A 15,679-nucleotide genomic window follows, 5' to 3' on the forward strand; every position below is an offset into this window, starting at 1 on the left:
GCATATATCAGCTGTGAACCTTAAGGGTACCAGATATAAACATTTCTGTAAATTACCTCTATGAATCTTCAGAACTTCTAAGCTAAAGTTACCCTTAAAAAATCAACCAATTAACAGCCATGCTAATTATTCATTCATTTGACGCAACAGTACTCAGTCAAATAGCTTCACATAGTTACATTTTGGTTAAGATTTTTCTTTAAATTAACTACACCGTCTACAAAGCAGCCTAAATTAATATGAAAGACAGCACTTCGAGAAGCTACAGCACAACAACAACCTGATTCACGTCGCTACCGCCTTAATTGTACAGATTCGTGTTTTGATTGGTTCCTCGCAGACTCTCTCATCCTCTAGTCAGGTGACAGAGTGCTCGCTTTTTTTTAGGGATGGACTGGGTGACTTAGAGATATCATCATGAGTAAAAGACATTTATCCCTACGGGATAGGTTAAATTAACGATAGGAAACCTACAACACATATTCATAATGGATGAGCCAAATATACTGAGGCGGCGTGGTCTCCAGGTAAAGTGCATGCATGAGTGATACCGTAGTAGACTATTATTTGAATATATGAGGATATAGGCTGTATCTCTATTTAACAACACAAATCCAGTGGTTTGTCAGTATCAGTATGTTTGATTATATTTTTTGTAAAGTGAACGGTGCATCTAGTTGCAACCACTTATTTATTTCACACGTTAGCAATCCGTTTGTTTGTATACATTGAACAGAATCTCGTAGTGTTTGAAATGGGTTGATTTGACGTGGCGAGTGTTGGAAATAAACGGTTTTTGGATTAAATACTTGGTAAGTATGCATCATGAATAGAATATATGTATTTATAATCGCGACATTTTATGCACGTTTCGGTTTTTACAAAACCAGTGAAGTCGACACGTTTCATCAGCAGTTACCATGGTGATTACTGCATTTGTTATGCTTCGATCTGTTTATGATGGAAAGACCTGCCTTTGCGCCCTTGAATCTGTCTAAAAAAAATCTGTCTAATTTTTTTTTTTTTTTTTTAAAGGTGTGTTGTGCTATATTTGCCTGAAAATCTGAACGACAGTAAAAATGAGACCGGGGAGTGAACGAAAATATATTTTGTTTTAAAGTCTGTAACAGTCTTTTAAGCTATGCGTCCAAAACTCTGATATAGCCATGTCATGTTTGAGAGCAACAAATTACATAATTTAGAAATCTTCAATTTACCCCTAATCCATGGTACACAAAACTGTAAACATATGAAATATTTTAATTATATATATATATATATATATATATATATATATATATATATATATATATATATATATATATACATACATTATTATGAATGCAAATAACATTTGATGCCAGACATGAAAGGTTTTTTTTTTTTTTTTATCTCATTAATGTTTTTGGTCCTGTTAATCCTTTATATTTCTAACTTCTTGACCTCAGGTGGAGGTAATTACGTATAATTACGTCATAATTACGTTCTATTAAGTATTTATTATGGAAAGCACATATTCTCTTTCTCCCACTCAAACGCACACACATACAGTACGGACACACACTCGCACAGAAACCTGTTGTCAGCGCTGCTCTGATGATTTTTTTAGTAAAATATTTTAGCAGCTAGTCTACTTGAAATTTTTCACTAGCGAGGTAATAACGGCGCTGTTCTTTGAGCAGATACACTTACAGCTGTTGACAAACACTGTTGAGAGACACACAGATTCAGGTAGGCTAATTCATACACGCTTGCTTAATCTCTGTCTCTCTCTATCTCTCTTTGTCGCTGTCTTTGTCTCTCTCTCTAATAACTGCATTAATAACTGCGTTAGTCTGCTATCAGTGGCTCAAGCCTCCGTTACTAGCTCTAAAATGACGTTTTGTAATTAGCAACGGAGGCTTGGAATGAGATGAATAATAATGCACACCCGAGGTGTCTTCTCCGCTTGGCCGCATCACCATGTGCATTATTTTTCTAATAATTCAACGGCCTGGAGTCAATTATTCCTTACATATATTTGTTGACAGGATTAATAATTTTATTATGAACTGAAGCCTAACTTGAATTCAGTGCACTTCTGAGCTTTACTTTGGCAGAGACCATGAGTACTGTGAAAGATAAAAAGATATATTGTTTATTTTTTAAGAAAGAGTAGCTTATTTCTTAGTTCATAAAAAGCGTATACATCCTTGAGGAAAGGCACAAAACTATTGGAGAATAAACAAGACAACCTTTGTTATTGGTCATTTACAAGACACTCATTCAAAGCGACAAAGTACACTACATTGACAGTCCCCTTGGACACGACAGCCCAGTAAAACAATAAATGAGCTGACACAAACATCTCCCACTTCTGAGGACTGACAAATTTATATCAGAAAGAGTATAGTTGTCCATAAGGCTGAGCTTTGGATCTCAATAATGTATTTATTAATGGTATAGTCATTAAATGTTTTTTGCATTATTTGTAATGGAGCTGAAGAAGAAAGCAAGGGACTTTTGTACCATGCATAAACTGAACTCTTTTAGTTTTAGAATTATACACTCCAACCTTGCAACTAATGAAGTATTAATTTGGCCTCATACATCCTGATTATCTTCAGATGTCCATCCAAATATTCAGTGGCATTGAGCCTACTGACAGTGATTCTCCAGCCAAAAAGGGACAATGAGACATTGAGTAGCTTCAGTTTTCAGATTTTGCCAGGAACTTGGCTATTACCAAGGAATTTTGTGAGGTCATAGCATCATTTTATTACAATAATTATGATTTAAGACCTTGAAGTTTTATAAGCATTAAATCAAGAGTCAGTGACAATACGAAAAGCACTGACAGCTTTCAACGAATCCAGAAATGCAAAAACATAATTGCTCTATATAATTTTTTTAATTTTTTTTTATTAGCTGTGTAACATTTATGTGGGCTGCAGTTTTTAAGGCTGTTAAACTCAGTAAACGTGAATGCTTTCCCTCTATAAGACGAATCTTGAATCTCCCTCAGTGTTGGGCTCTAAGTGGACTGGAGAATTTGTTTCTGGTTTAAAGGTTGCGCTAAGAATTAAACAAGGCAATGTCACAAAGATCAGTGGTTTAGTGTTTAAAATTCATTAAATGACTATTGTTGTGCATGATCATATTTGATTCCTTTGAAATCCAAGGCTCTTCTTACTCATGCTTTGTATTTTCATTAAATCCAATACATTAAAATATACCTGGTTGATGCTTTGCTAAAAAAAAAGAAAAAAGGGTGGCAGGCCATTGGTTTCTGCAACAGTGTATTATAGGCTATGTTGTACATGACCTATAGGCTATAACACAATATTTCTTTCTTTCCAGAAGGAACTAAGCCTTCCACGCAGAGGAAATATGTGAGTATAGTCTTCTTACTCTAATATAAAATGTTGTCTCTGTCATAGCTTTCAGTAACAACATTTCTAGTAGCCTATTATAAAAAAAAAAATCAAAAAATCTGCATTGAAAATGAAAATAAAACAAGTTTTTCAGTCCCATGGAGAGCAAATGAAATTCACATTTTTTTGTGTAACTAATGTATGATATCATAATTAAAAAAAATAGATCAAACCTATTACATTTCTAGTATCTATATTGTATTTTACAACAAAACAATGTGTAGTCAAAATATATAAGGGCAGTGAGGTCAAATGTTGTGGTTATTATTAATTTGTCAGAAACAAATGGAAATGAGTTAAGTATTTATCTGTCTGCAACATCTTAAAGATGCACTCAATATTTTTGGGATTTCTTATGTATTAGATAGCCTAGTTATTTACTATTTAATGTATTTAACAAATGTGTATTAACATTCATACAGAGTTATAAGAAGAAATTCATTGGCATGAATGAATTTACAACCTCGTGACGCTCATATGAATATTAGTCTTAAAGCCATGTCAGAGGAGGGCGTTTCTTTTGAGAGTTTGGGAGTGTTTTCATTACTATATCCTCAAGATTAGTAGCCTATTACTCGGGTTTACCAGTATTGGACACTCTTATGCATGTAAAGTGAAAGAAGGCGGGTTCAGTGTCCCGGCGCGGTGACGTTCAAACCCCACCATGACCCCTTCTTTCAGTCAGACTCTATGACAACTTCCTCCACTCCGCACACCCGCATTTCTTTTATTGTTTCCCTAAACTTGCAATCTCTACAGTTGTGTTGCTATACCTTTAAACCAGCGAGCAGCATCCGTTTCGCAGTGACAGGGCTTGAGTATAACCAGGCGATGGCATTTTCCAAACCCATGTGGCATTGTGTCACTTGTGAGAAAATAACGCGATGATGGCATCGTCGCTGCTGTTCCTTAGGCGCTTTCTGTGACTGTCTACTCCCCCGCATTGAATGCAATGGATTCTGTGTCGACATGAAGTTCGTCTGGGAATGATATTAGACCTCACTGCGTTTACTCGTCGCAATGCTGCGGTGCGGTGTACCATCGATGAGGATTTGATTACTGTGGGCATAACCAAGACGAATACACCGACATCATGTCTGATCGGAATTACTGGACGGTGTGTCCGAGTTATAAAAGTCAGTTCGTTTCTGGAGGCTTAGTCAAACGACCCAAAAGGTAACGACGAATTTAAGCATATTACTGTATATTTCCATTGCGATTATTTAATAATCGACAAGGTTGGTCCGCAAAACTTGGTCTAACTTGAAAAAAAATCCACAAGCGCTACCGCGAGCAATTTGCTTGATAAAGTAGATCGAGAAATAACTACTATAATGTTAGAAAATATATGTCTTAACACTCTCGATCTCGTTGTGGACAGCATACACACTGTTTTTCCACCCAGTCCGTTTTTGTTTCCGATAGTAAACGTGGCCCATGTACGGCTGAGCGTCTGCTGCTCATTGTCCTGTTGGCGGTGGATGGTCATATTCTGTTTTCTAATCTTCACATAATGTTTATACAGTTTAACCGGCTGTATGTTGGGTCTGTGATGACTGTGTCATTGTTATGTCGGTTTGACGCCTTTGTCAACAAAGAATAGTTAGTGTACGCAATAGTAGGCTATAATCTGTCGCCAAAAGTTATACGAGCGTTGAGGTTAATTAAGGCGGTTTTTAATGTTTATTTTTTTCTTATTATAAGTCTTAAGCATTATATTTTGCTATTACGTTTTGTGAGGAAAAAGTGTAAGAAGCATTTTAAAAATGTGTGTCTGTTGAACTGCAACATTTTAGGTGCAAATGTTTGCTATATTAAAAAGTTGTACACATTAAAAAATAAACAGTGCTTTAAAAATGTCTCATTAAACTGATGTATGCTCATATGAGATGAATACTCCAGTCATTTCAGTCTTGTAGATAAGTGTTTTATTATGTTTATATCTACATAGAGAGGGTCGCCCTCTCATGGGTGCTGCCATTTTGATGTCACATGACCAGCCTTGTTAGTCATTTGAGTGGGTAACTACTAGAGATGCACCGATGTATCTGCCGCTGATATTTATTGGCCTAATTTTGATCAACTTAAAACCATAGGCATTTCAGCTAAAGCACGAAAAAGGCAGATAGATGGTTTTGATTAATTAACTGCATGAAGGCACTGAGTTAAATGTCTGTAGTTCAATGTTTTTCTCTGGGTAAAACAAAACAAAATGAAACCTATACAAAATATAGCAGGGCTCAACAATATGGCCCAGGGCCAGCGTGAATGACGTTCAGGACAATTGACAGAACTGTCACTAGCTATGTTTCCATCACCCTGTTTTTATGCACATTTTGAAGTATTGCATCAGAAACGAGTGATGGAAACGGCAAAAAAACAAACAAATCCCTTAATTCGCTAAAGTTTTTATGGTCGCTTGAGGTGGTTTTTGACTTGTGAGAAAAATAGTTCATGTGAATAATGGGAGATTGACACGCATTTGCCGAATAAACTCTGACGTAGCGAACATTAGGGGTGTAACGGTGCACAAAGCTGACAGTTCGGTAGGCCTATGTACCTCTGTTTTGACGTCACGGTTCGGTTCGGAAAACTAAACATAATTTTTTTTTCTTATTTTAACCATTAAAACAGTGATTGAGTGATTACACAAGAGATACGTTTCAGTAAGTTGGACTGTATGTTTCAACATTCAGATGTTCATTCATATTTATTAGGATGAGATGATCGCGTTCACTCGTGCTGCTGCTTACACTGAGGCACCTATATAGCCTAGTGATCTGTCACGCCACGTTAAAGAGCGTCAAAACGTCAAAAATCGTTACACCCCTAGCAAACATTAAATCCACGTGACTAATCGGCTGTTTCCACTGATGGTGTTTTATTTACTGTTTGTTACTAGGTTACCAATACAACCGTCATCCACTCGAACAACTTAATGGAAACGCAACTAATTATTTCATAAGTATCTTTATGTTGTATTATGTTGTCCTGTTGAATGTTAAATTGATCCTATCCTTGTTCAATGAAGATGGTTTGATGATGCGGCAATAAACTAGCTAGTATACCTTAATCAGAGACAATTTATATGAGACATGCCACTTCCTCAATCCTCAATACAACTATATAAGGAAAACCCGTAACGGCAAAGATGGCGGTTGTATGCACATGTCCCGCCCCTCCCGCTGGAAAGCCAATCATCTGCTTTTAACAGTCAGCAGCTGACCACTAAGGAGCGAATGTACAGTGACGTGACATAACTGCCATATTCAACCTGTGCTTTCGCGCTGTGGCTGGCGCTGAGCCAAAGACGGACGCGCTCAGCGCTTGTCATAGGCTATATCACAACTGTTCAGTGTTTTTAACCACATAATGTTTATTTTAAGTTTTAGACATTTAAATACATATAATTGTTTAAGTGCTTGGACAACACCGGCATTCTGGATAGAGACGTAAATAAAGTTTGGTGTCCTGAACGTGAACCCTTGCGCATGCGTAGTAAAGGTATAACCTGTGGGGAAAAAGGCATTTTAAACCTTATTTTGGGGCAAAGTCATCAAACTTTTTCAGCGATTTTTATCATATTTTACTGCTGTTTCTATACATGCAGTTTTTATGTCCCAGTGACCAGTGAAAGTAAAGTTCTGACTCTCTGCCCATTCATTTAGATAGGAGCCTGGTCTTGTTAGTCCGAAATAGCTGCCCGGAGGCGTTGCCAAGATGGCGGCCGAGTGGCACGACTTGCCTAAAAGGACTTTGCCTTAATGCAGTGGTTCTCAACTCCAGTCCTCGGGACCCGCTGCTCTGCACATTTTGTATGTCTCCCTTATTTAACACACCTGAATCAGATCATCAGCTCGTTAAGAGAGACTCCATGAACTGAACTGAGTGTGTCAGATATAGGGCTGGGTATCGATTCAGATGTTACAATTCGATTCGATTTCGATTTGCAAGCTCTCAAATCGATTCGATTTCGATTCTCGATTCGATTTTCGATTTCGATTCTCGATTCGATTTCGATTCTGAATTAGATTTCGAATCGACTCAATGAATATTTAATACAAATCCTATATTTATTAAAAAAAGAAAAAGAAAAGAAAAGTGAACATAAGTTTTCAAGTGTTTAATTAATAAAAAAGAAATTAAGAGCCACAAACCTGTATATTAAACTCTTTTTATTTTAGGTACACTTGGGTACATTAAAACAGAACCCAACTCTATATTTCAAATGCATACAATGAATAGACAGGATTTTGATGCAAGATGAAAAATTGATGCTGAAAATTGGACAAGTCAGAACAGTTGCATGTCTTGATCAAACAGGTTAACAATCCTCACATAAACCCATATAAAAACATTGCATATAATTTTTATCTGTGCCCTTCCTGTCTAACAGCTAGGCCATATACATAAATTGAATAAAGTTATCAAACAGTCTGTGCTGCATTAATTATGAATTATATATAGACTAATCAAAGTTTAAAAAGTTCTTTAGTCAAGAGCAGTGAGTGTTTTTCTCTGTTCCCTTTGTTATTTGATTAACTTTAACGACAGAGATAATTAGTGGCTACTGTGTACTGTCCCTTTAAGACCAGCCGCTGTTGACAGAGACGCGGATCTCACACGCGCCTCATTCTCTCACGAGTCATAACTCTTCATGTTCATCATAAGACTGCTCTTATGTTATGAAAATACTCAACAAAAAGACATTTTGGCATTATTGTGTGTTTTATTGTTCGTTCAAGCGCGAAAGATAACTCTATTCTGGGCTGTCTTGTGCGCACGCACGATATCATCGCAAGTTTTTCTGTGTCACAGTCAGGACATTCACAGGCAGCGAGATCTATTTTGTCTTGTCGCGTATGAATGGTTTAAAAGCATTTGCATGAATAAGAGCGGGATCATGTAACACCTAGCCAAAGGATGACAAAAAATTAACAGATGCTGCATTGCGTTAAAAGCCCAAATTTGTTTATTTCATACAAAATCGCAGCATTTTGCGTCATATAGCCTAATTGCGTATAGGCTTGACATCGCGATTGCGATATGATTAAACGTGCAGCACTAATTGAGGTTATTTTATGATTTAGATAAAACTAACATAAAATCTCACAGCATTAGCTATAAAATTGAGTTTGCAAGCCTATATGAACAGTGGAGGAAAACTGATTCTTGGGTAATAGATAAATAAAGATGGAAAAAAATCGATTCTTGGCGTTTGAGAATCGATTTTGAATCGACCACATTTTAAAAAACGATTAATCGAAAAATCGATTTTTTTGCCCAGCCCTAGTCAGATAAGAGAGATATACAAAATGTGCAGAGCAACGGGTCCCGAGGACTGGAGTTGAGAACCACTGCCTTAATGCATGCGTTTTTTAACTTTGCTAATTTTAAACATGATCAAAACAGCAATCCATTTTAATGACAAAAGTTATAGCCTATCGGTATCGGTTTTGGAATCGGAATCGGCCCAAAAAAAAATTATATGGGTGCATCCCTAGTAACAACTTGTAAAAGCTGCAGTGCCGCAAAATGCCTCCATTCAACAAACAGTTATTAAAAATTATATTAATTATATAATAATTATAGAGGAATAGAACATAAAACCTCATGCATCCAGGCCAATAGGTGGCACTGTAAATACCAAAACCACTGGTACTATTGCACTGTTGGGATGAATAAGAGCCAGCAGAACAAAACTTTACTGAATTCACCTTTAAATTCACCTTTAAATTCAAAGCCTTTTTCAAAGGCAATTTTATGGCCTTGTAATACAAACAATATACATTTCTAATCAATTTATACAGGCCTGTTAGTGTTAACAGAAACCAAAAACACTCAGTGTTGATTTAGGTTCACCAGCTCTAAGGACATTTTTAGTAAACCCAAATTGTGTTCCAGTACCAAGGACATTAACAGAGCATCCCTATAGATGGCTTTAATAGGGGTTGTGAAACCAGAGTATGTTTGCCTTTAACAAGAACAAGAGTTTTCTTTCCACAGTAACCGGAACAAGAGGAAGAGTCTGGCTCCCTCACCTACTCTATCAAGACCGCTCTCACCCCTTCCTTTCCCAGCTGGTAGCTATAATTACTTTGTTTTGCTTCTCTCCCAATTAAGATAATGATAGATGTGTGATTTACACAGTGCCTGATTATAAACACCAGGTAGTGTAACATGCTTGGACATCTAGCCCACTGTTTGAATATGCCAATGGCCAATGCCAGTAACACTCTGTCAACAAAGCCTCTTAGAGGACCGCCACTCAGTACACAACCACTTTGGCATCCAATGACAGTGTAAACCAACCATAATGTGCGTGTTGCTCATGGAATGTGCATTTTCTACAGGCAGCAGTCCGCTGGACAGTCCCAGAAATGTCTCCAGCAGTCCTTCGGTCAATTTCCCATTCATACGGAGGTAAGAGCTGAGCAGAATAAGGCTGCACACTACAAACATGTCCAAATTTATACACATTAGTAATTCATGTTATATCTTGTCTGCCCTTTCATAATGGCAGTGTATAAAAGCAAGACATAAGTGTGGAAAAATGTCTAGCTGGCAAACAATAAGATTGAGCGTTCACTGCAGCTGCCCTTAAGGCTGTGTCAGGGATGGGAAGCTTGGCATTTGTCACAGCAATTATAGTGAAGTCAGCGTGTAGCCTCATTACTTTACACTGCCGTGATTATGTACTGAGGCTCCATCCACTTTTATTAATGCTTGCTTAAAATGATGTGACCCTACCAGCCTCCTTGTACAGCTCAATGAAGATTGAATGAGTTGTTGTTTTTTGTTTGTGTCCTTAATGTACTCTAAAAGCATACATCTATTTGTAGCTAAATTATATGACTGGGTAGAGGATGTTCAAGATCTTAAAATAAGTGAAATGTGTTCTAGTTTTTTATTTATTTTATTTATTTATTTAATTAGAATTACTCTAGTATTACTGTCAAAGACACAAGCTTTATCATATAATAGCATTTTAAATGTTTCAGACAAACATGTAAATCTGTCTGGTATATACAATACTGTGTAAAAGTATAGGGTCAGTAAGATCATTTTAAAATAAGAAACCAATTCAGCAAGGATGAATTAAAGTGATCAAAAGTAACCGTAAAGACATTTATAATGTTACAGAAGATTTCTATTTAAAATAAAGGCTGTTTTTTTTTTAACTTTTGATTCATCAAAGAAAGAATCCTGAAAAAATGTAGAAATCTCATTTTCTACAAAATATTAAGTAATTAAATGTTTCTTGAGCACCAAATCAGCATATTAGAACGATTTCTGAAGGATAATGTGACACTGAAGACTGGAGTATTGATGCTGAAAATTCAGCTTTGACATCAGAGGAATAAATTACATTTAAAAATGTATTCAAATAGAAAACAGTTTTTTTTTAAATGGTAAATAATAGTATTTCAGAATAGTACTGTTTTTACTGCCTTGGTGAGCATAAGAGACTTCTTTCAAAAACATTAAAACAATCTTGTGACCCCCAAAACAACATGGTAATCTATATGTATAAAGGAGTACACTGTCATTTGTTGATGGTTGAGGATACTCTTTTGTTGTGCAGCCATTAAAATAACCAGCACTTTGATCCATATCAAATATCTGAATGGAGACTCCTTACCTGCATATAAAATTATCTTCCTGTATCTCTGCCCTATTTCAGACCGGACACACGAAGGTGGTCTGTGGCGTCTGTCTCGTCTGGATATGGAACCAACCCACCCAGTTCTGCTGTTTCAGTGAGTGGGCCCCTCTCAGTTATTCTGAAAAAAACCCCTCTTTGTTTTCCTTTTCTTTAGCCATCAATCCATTTCATCCGCAGTGTTTTTCTGTATATATAGCTGTATATATATTCTGTATATATATAATTGTTATCTATACACTATTTGTTTTTGCTTTTGGAGTGCAATTTATTGGCGGTACAAGTGCAGAGTCTGCAGACAGTTGGAAAAGAGACTAACAAGTACACAGCATGCTAGATTTTCTCATTAATATTGATTAACTTGACAGTGTTAAAGTATTCATGGTCCCCTCAGCCACCTTAAAATATCAGGGAATGGAAAACTTGTGATTTCCACGCTTTAAAAAAAAATCACGGAAAAAGCTGGGGAATTTCTATAATGAATATACTTTTTCCTCATGCTCTAAAACGTTTTTTGGCTAGATCAGGGATTCTTAAACTTTTGGGGGCAGAAGATTTTCCAGGGACTTCACTCGTGTCCCAATATCCATGTTTGGAATACCGGCACAGCCTACATATTGTACAACAGACAATTTAAATTGAGACAAATACATTTTTATGATGAATAGACTATAGCTGCGTTTCCGATTTGCGCAAAACTTTTACGATATTTTCAAAATTTCGATGAACAACTATTGCGATATACTAAACTATTCCTCTCGCGATAAGTCAATGCAAAAATGATGGCAACAGATGTTGGTAGGTTTATGTCTATCCCAGCCACCATACTAGTCATTATTTTTAATGGAAGGAGACGTAGGCGTGTTATCCAAGCATTAATGGCAAGGAAAGTCCTTATACTTATGAGTGGTGCATATGAGGTGTATCTCATTAGAGTCCAGTATTCCTGTAAATCTTTTGTCTTTTTATAAATTTAATTATAAACTCTGTCTCGTTTTCTGTCCAAACATTTCGCGTCATCTTTAAAATATGATCCTTTTTTGAATTCCCTGAAAAACCACATCATGCAAGCGTAAAAACTTTTTTGCGATATATGGGAGTTTTTGCGAAATTGACGTGTTTCCATTGGCCGTATTTTCAATTTGCGCAATTTGAAGGGTAATGGAAACGCGGCTTGTTATGTCCAGTTAGCAATGCTAGAACTGATATGTTGTGTGTGTGTGTGCGCGCTTGAGGCACTGGCGTGGATTTTTTTCCTTATAGCAGTGGAAACAACTTAAAATACTGTAAAGGGTCTATTTTTGTGTACATTCAAAATAAAAACAAAACATTTTGCACTTTCGTTTGTCTCGGTCTCCTTGAACTTTTTTTCTGGAGCACGTCACAAAAATGAACCAAAACACAGCGAATACCTGTAGCACAGACATGAGAAATACGTCTATAAAAAAACCTTTAAGTGTCTACATTTTGCTTATTTGACGCTATAAGCATTATATAATTCACTTTGGAATTTAAGTCGCCGCACGTTTCAGGTGATAACATTTTTTACTTGTAGTCCGGAAAATATAGCAAATTATTTTGCACACCCCCTGGCTATTGGTTGCGAACCCCACTTTGAGAACCCCTGTGCTAGATATTGCTTTCTATTAAATTAATTGTTGAAATCATAGTAGTAATCGGTATCTTTTATATCCTTTGTCATTTTGGGTAATTCTCAGTATACAGTTCATATTGTAAATTAAATTGTAGATCTATTTTCAAGGAAATCATTTGAAAAATAGCCTCTTTCTCTGAATTTGAATTTTTAAATGGCCATTCATGGCTCATGCGATGAGGTCAGCCTTGTTTCAACAATGTCCTATTGAGCCAGTGTCAGTGAAGACTTTATTCAGAGGGAAGCTGTGAAGCTTCTCTGGTTTCCTCCTTCGAGCACTGGTCCTGTCATGTGTTCCTCTGCTCATTCTCCTTCCCTGAGATTTCAGTTTACGCTTAGTCTTGAATTACCATCTGTACAACAGACTGCTGCAAACCAGAGTGGAAAGTGTCCCGTCCTATAGTTGTCTTGCATAATTGCACAGACTAATAAGCAGCTTTAGATTGTCAGATGCTCACTACTTGTGTTTCATGTAATCTGAGCATATGTGCCCCACCTTGCTATGCAGACTGTCGTGTGTTCATTGCTCAACAACTGTTACATTTTACACATCCAGGGCTCGACATTAACGCTTGTCTGGGAAAAGTGGATTTTTTTGAAGGGACAAGTACTTGACCGGACCGGACAAGTAGCCTGATTAGAACGCCAATAACAAAAAAATAACTAGGGAATCACTAAAACGAGAGAATGTTTATGATTTTATAATATTTATTGTAAGTTGTGATCGATAGTGGATATAAATGTATTACTGATGGTAACAAGGTTGCGCTGTTGAGGCTCGCGCAGCCTCTCGAGGAGAAATGGAAACAAATGAGCGCAGCACAACATACTGCTGATAAAAATGTGGAGTTTCTATATTTTTAACATATGATACAGTTAAGCAACCTCACACGACGAGTGCTGTTTTCCTGAATACTATCACGATTGAAAATGTGACATTGATTTCATACAACAGTTCAATAAACAGTTAAAATGAAGTCACTTACATTTTAGATGCAATATTGACTGTTTATGGGGATGGGGGTGGGGTGGGTAAATGACAGATTTCGAGCTCTGACATCCATAATGTTAGGGTGATACAACAGGCACATGTATATGTGATTTTGTTGTCTGAATCTTGCTGCGTTTCTGTCTCTCTCTCTCTCTCTTCTGCACTAGTCTTCCTCCTCCTCTCAGGAGCTCCTGCACCAGCTGCCCTCTCAGCCAACCCCAGATGACCTCCATCGCCTCTTCAAGCATTTCAGGAGTTCAGAGAGTGTGACAGATGAGGATGGACAGCCCTCTCCCTTCCGTGCTCGCTCACGAAGTCTTAGGTCTCTGCTTGTTGTAGAGAAAAAACAGGATTGAGAGAAATTCAATATATAAATGAAATGCAACATTTTCATAGAGAGAAAGCAATTCTGTTAGCTCGTGACATATGTTTGCTTGCATAGAAAATGTGAAATCCCATTTGTAACTTCTGAAACCAAATGAATAAGAATAAAGTATTAGTTTGGCTTGTATGTACCAGGGCAGGGGAAAAGTTAGCAAACACCATATTTTAATTAGCTAATCCTTAAAAATCTGCTTAGTGCAACAATCTATACAGATTTGATGTTTTATACAATTATAATGATTTATTACTCTGGCAACATTGTCCTGAACTGTAAGAAATTAAAAAATATGACCCAACTAAAGTTACACTACTTTAATGAATTTACTTTAGTAAATCTTTATCTTTCATTTACTCATCTTCATGTACTTCCAACCCTATATAATTTACTGTATTTTGAGGAACACAATTTTAGGGAAAATTTTGGAAGACGTTTTTCATGTTAATTTCCATGTAATTATAATGAAGCTTGCAAGTAAAAAAAAAAAAAAGGTCAAAAGCACCATAAAAGTGTTATAAATTTTGTCTTTTGCTCGCACAAAGTTATCTTAAGGTCCCCGGAGACTTCAAATATACTGTACTGCAGCATTATTTTAGTATTATTTTTTATACTATTATAGTATTTATTAATATTTTGAATTAGCTTGAATTTTTATATTTTCTGTTTTCATTTCATTTGAGTTTTTTCCCATTATATTTAGCTTTTTTACATTTCAGCTTTAGTAATTTTTGTACTTCAGCTGTCAGTTATTTTCATTTAAGTTTTTTTTAAGCTTAATGTTTTCATCTAATATTTATATTTTATTTCATTTTTATTTCCAGAAAATAATTTTTATTAGTTTTAGTTATCAATAACAACACTAGTATGGAAGTCATACAGGGAACATTTATGATTATTTTATGATGCTTTTGTATACGTCTTTTAAGCTGAAAAACTTCGGCATTCGGCATTCAGTGTAATTTCACAGAAAAAAGCTTGAGTAAATAATGACAGAATTTTCATTGTGAAGTAAACTATTGCTTTAATGTTATTTGTTTGTGCAAAATTGTTTTGTAGTCCTGGACGGACATGTGGCTCCTTTGATAACGAGATTGTGATGATGAATCACGTCTACAAAGAACGGTTTCCAAAGGTAATTGAGCTCTGACATTTACATTTTGTTTTTCATCATAGACGTGGGCGCCACGTCATGTCATCACATGTTGTTTACTTTGTTTAAATTGTGGCTGTGGGAAAATTGACGGCCTGGTCTGTCTAAACAAAACAAATGACAATTGTCACCTACAATTTTATCACTCTTCCAGGCCACGGCTCAGATGGAGGGGCGTTTGCTGGCAGTCATTGCAGACTATTCCCCAGACAGCGCTCCCGCTCTTGCTGATGGAGTGCTGGGCTTCATTCAACACCAGCTGGTCGAGCTCGTCCGAGACTGTCTGGAGAAGTCCAGAAAGGGGCTTATCACATCCGGCTACTTTGTGGAACTTCAGGAAAAATTAGACAATTTTCTACATGAGGTAGAAAACATGCCACATTTATTGTTATGTTGATATTTGTATCTGGAAAAAAAAAGTCGTTT

General features: G+C 36.4%; 1 protein-coding gene across 4 annotated transcripts in view; it reads left to right on the top strand.

Annotated features, from left to right (window-relative positions):
• Window positions 1–396: 396 nt before the first annotated feature.
• mast3a (microtubule associated serine/threonine kinase 3a) overlaps window positions 397–15,679 on the top strand; it is a 33,339-nt gene continuing 18,056 nt past the window's right edge. For 2 of the 4 annotated variants that reach the window (XM_079877054.1, XM_079877056.1), the window contains exons 1-8: window positions 397–527; window positions 3,340–3,371; window positions 9,420–9,496; window positions 9,767–9,836; window positions 11,098–11,173; window positions 13,889–14,043; window positions 15,160–15,235; window positions 15,408–15,617. In XM_079877054.1, the coding sequence (XP_079733180.1) occupies window positions 489–527; window positions 3,340–3,371; window positions 9,420–9,496; window positions 9,767–9,836; window positions 11,098–11,173; window positions 13,889–14,043; window positions 15,160–15,235; window positions 15,408–15,617 (735 nt within the window). In that variant the 5' untranslated portion in view covers window positions 397–488. Of the gene's footprint in view, window positions 528–3,339; window positions 3,372–4,092; window positions 4,590–9,419; window positions 9,497–9,766; window positions 9,837–11,097; window positions 11,174–13,888; window positions 14,044–15,159; window positions 15,236–15,407; window positions 15,618–15,679 lie in introns of those variants that run through there. The other 2 variants (XM_079877053.1, XM_079877055.1) reach the window with 1 other exon arrangement.

Source organism: Squalius cephalus (genome assembly GCF_949319135.1).
Source record: "Squalius cephalus genome assembly, chromosome: 7".
Taxonomy (NCBI): Eukaryota; Metazoa; Chordata; class Actinopteri; order Cypriniformes; family Leuciscidae; genus Squalius; species Squalius cephalus.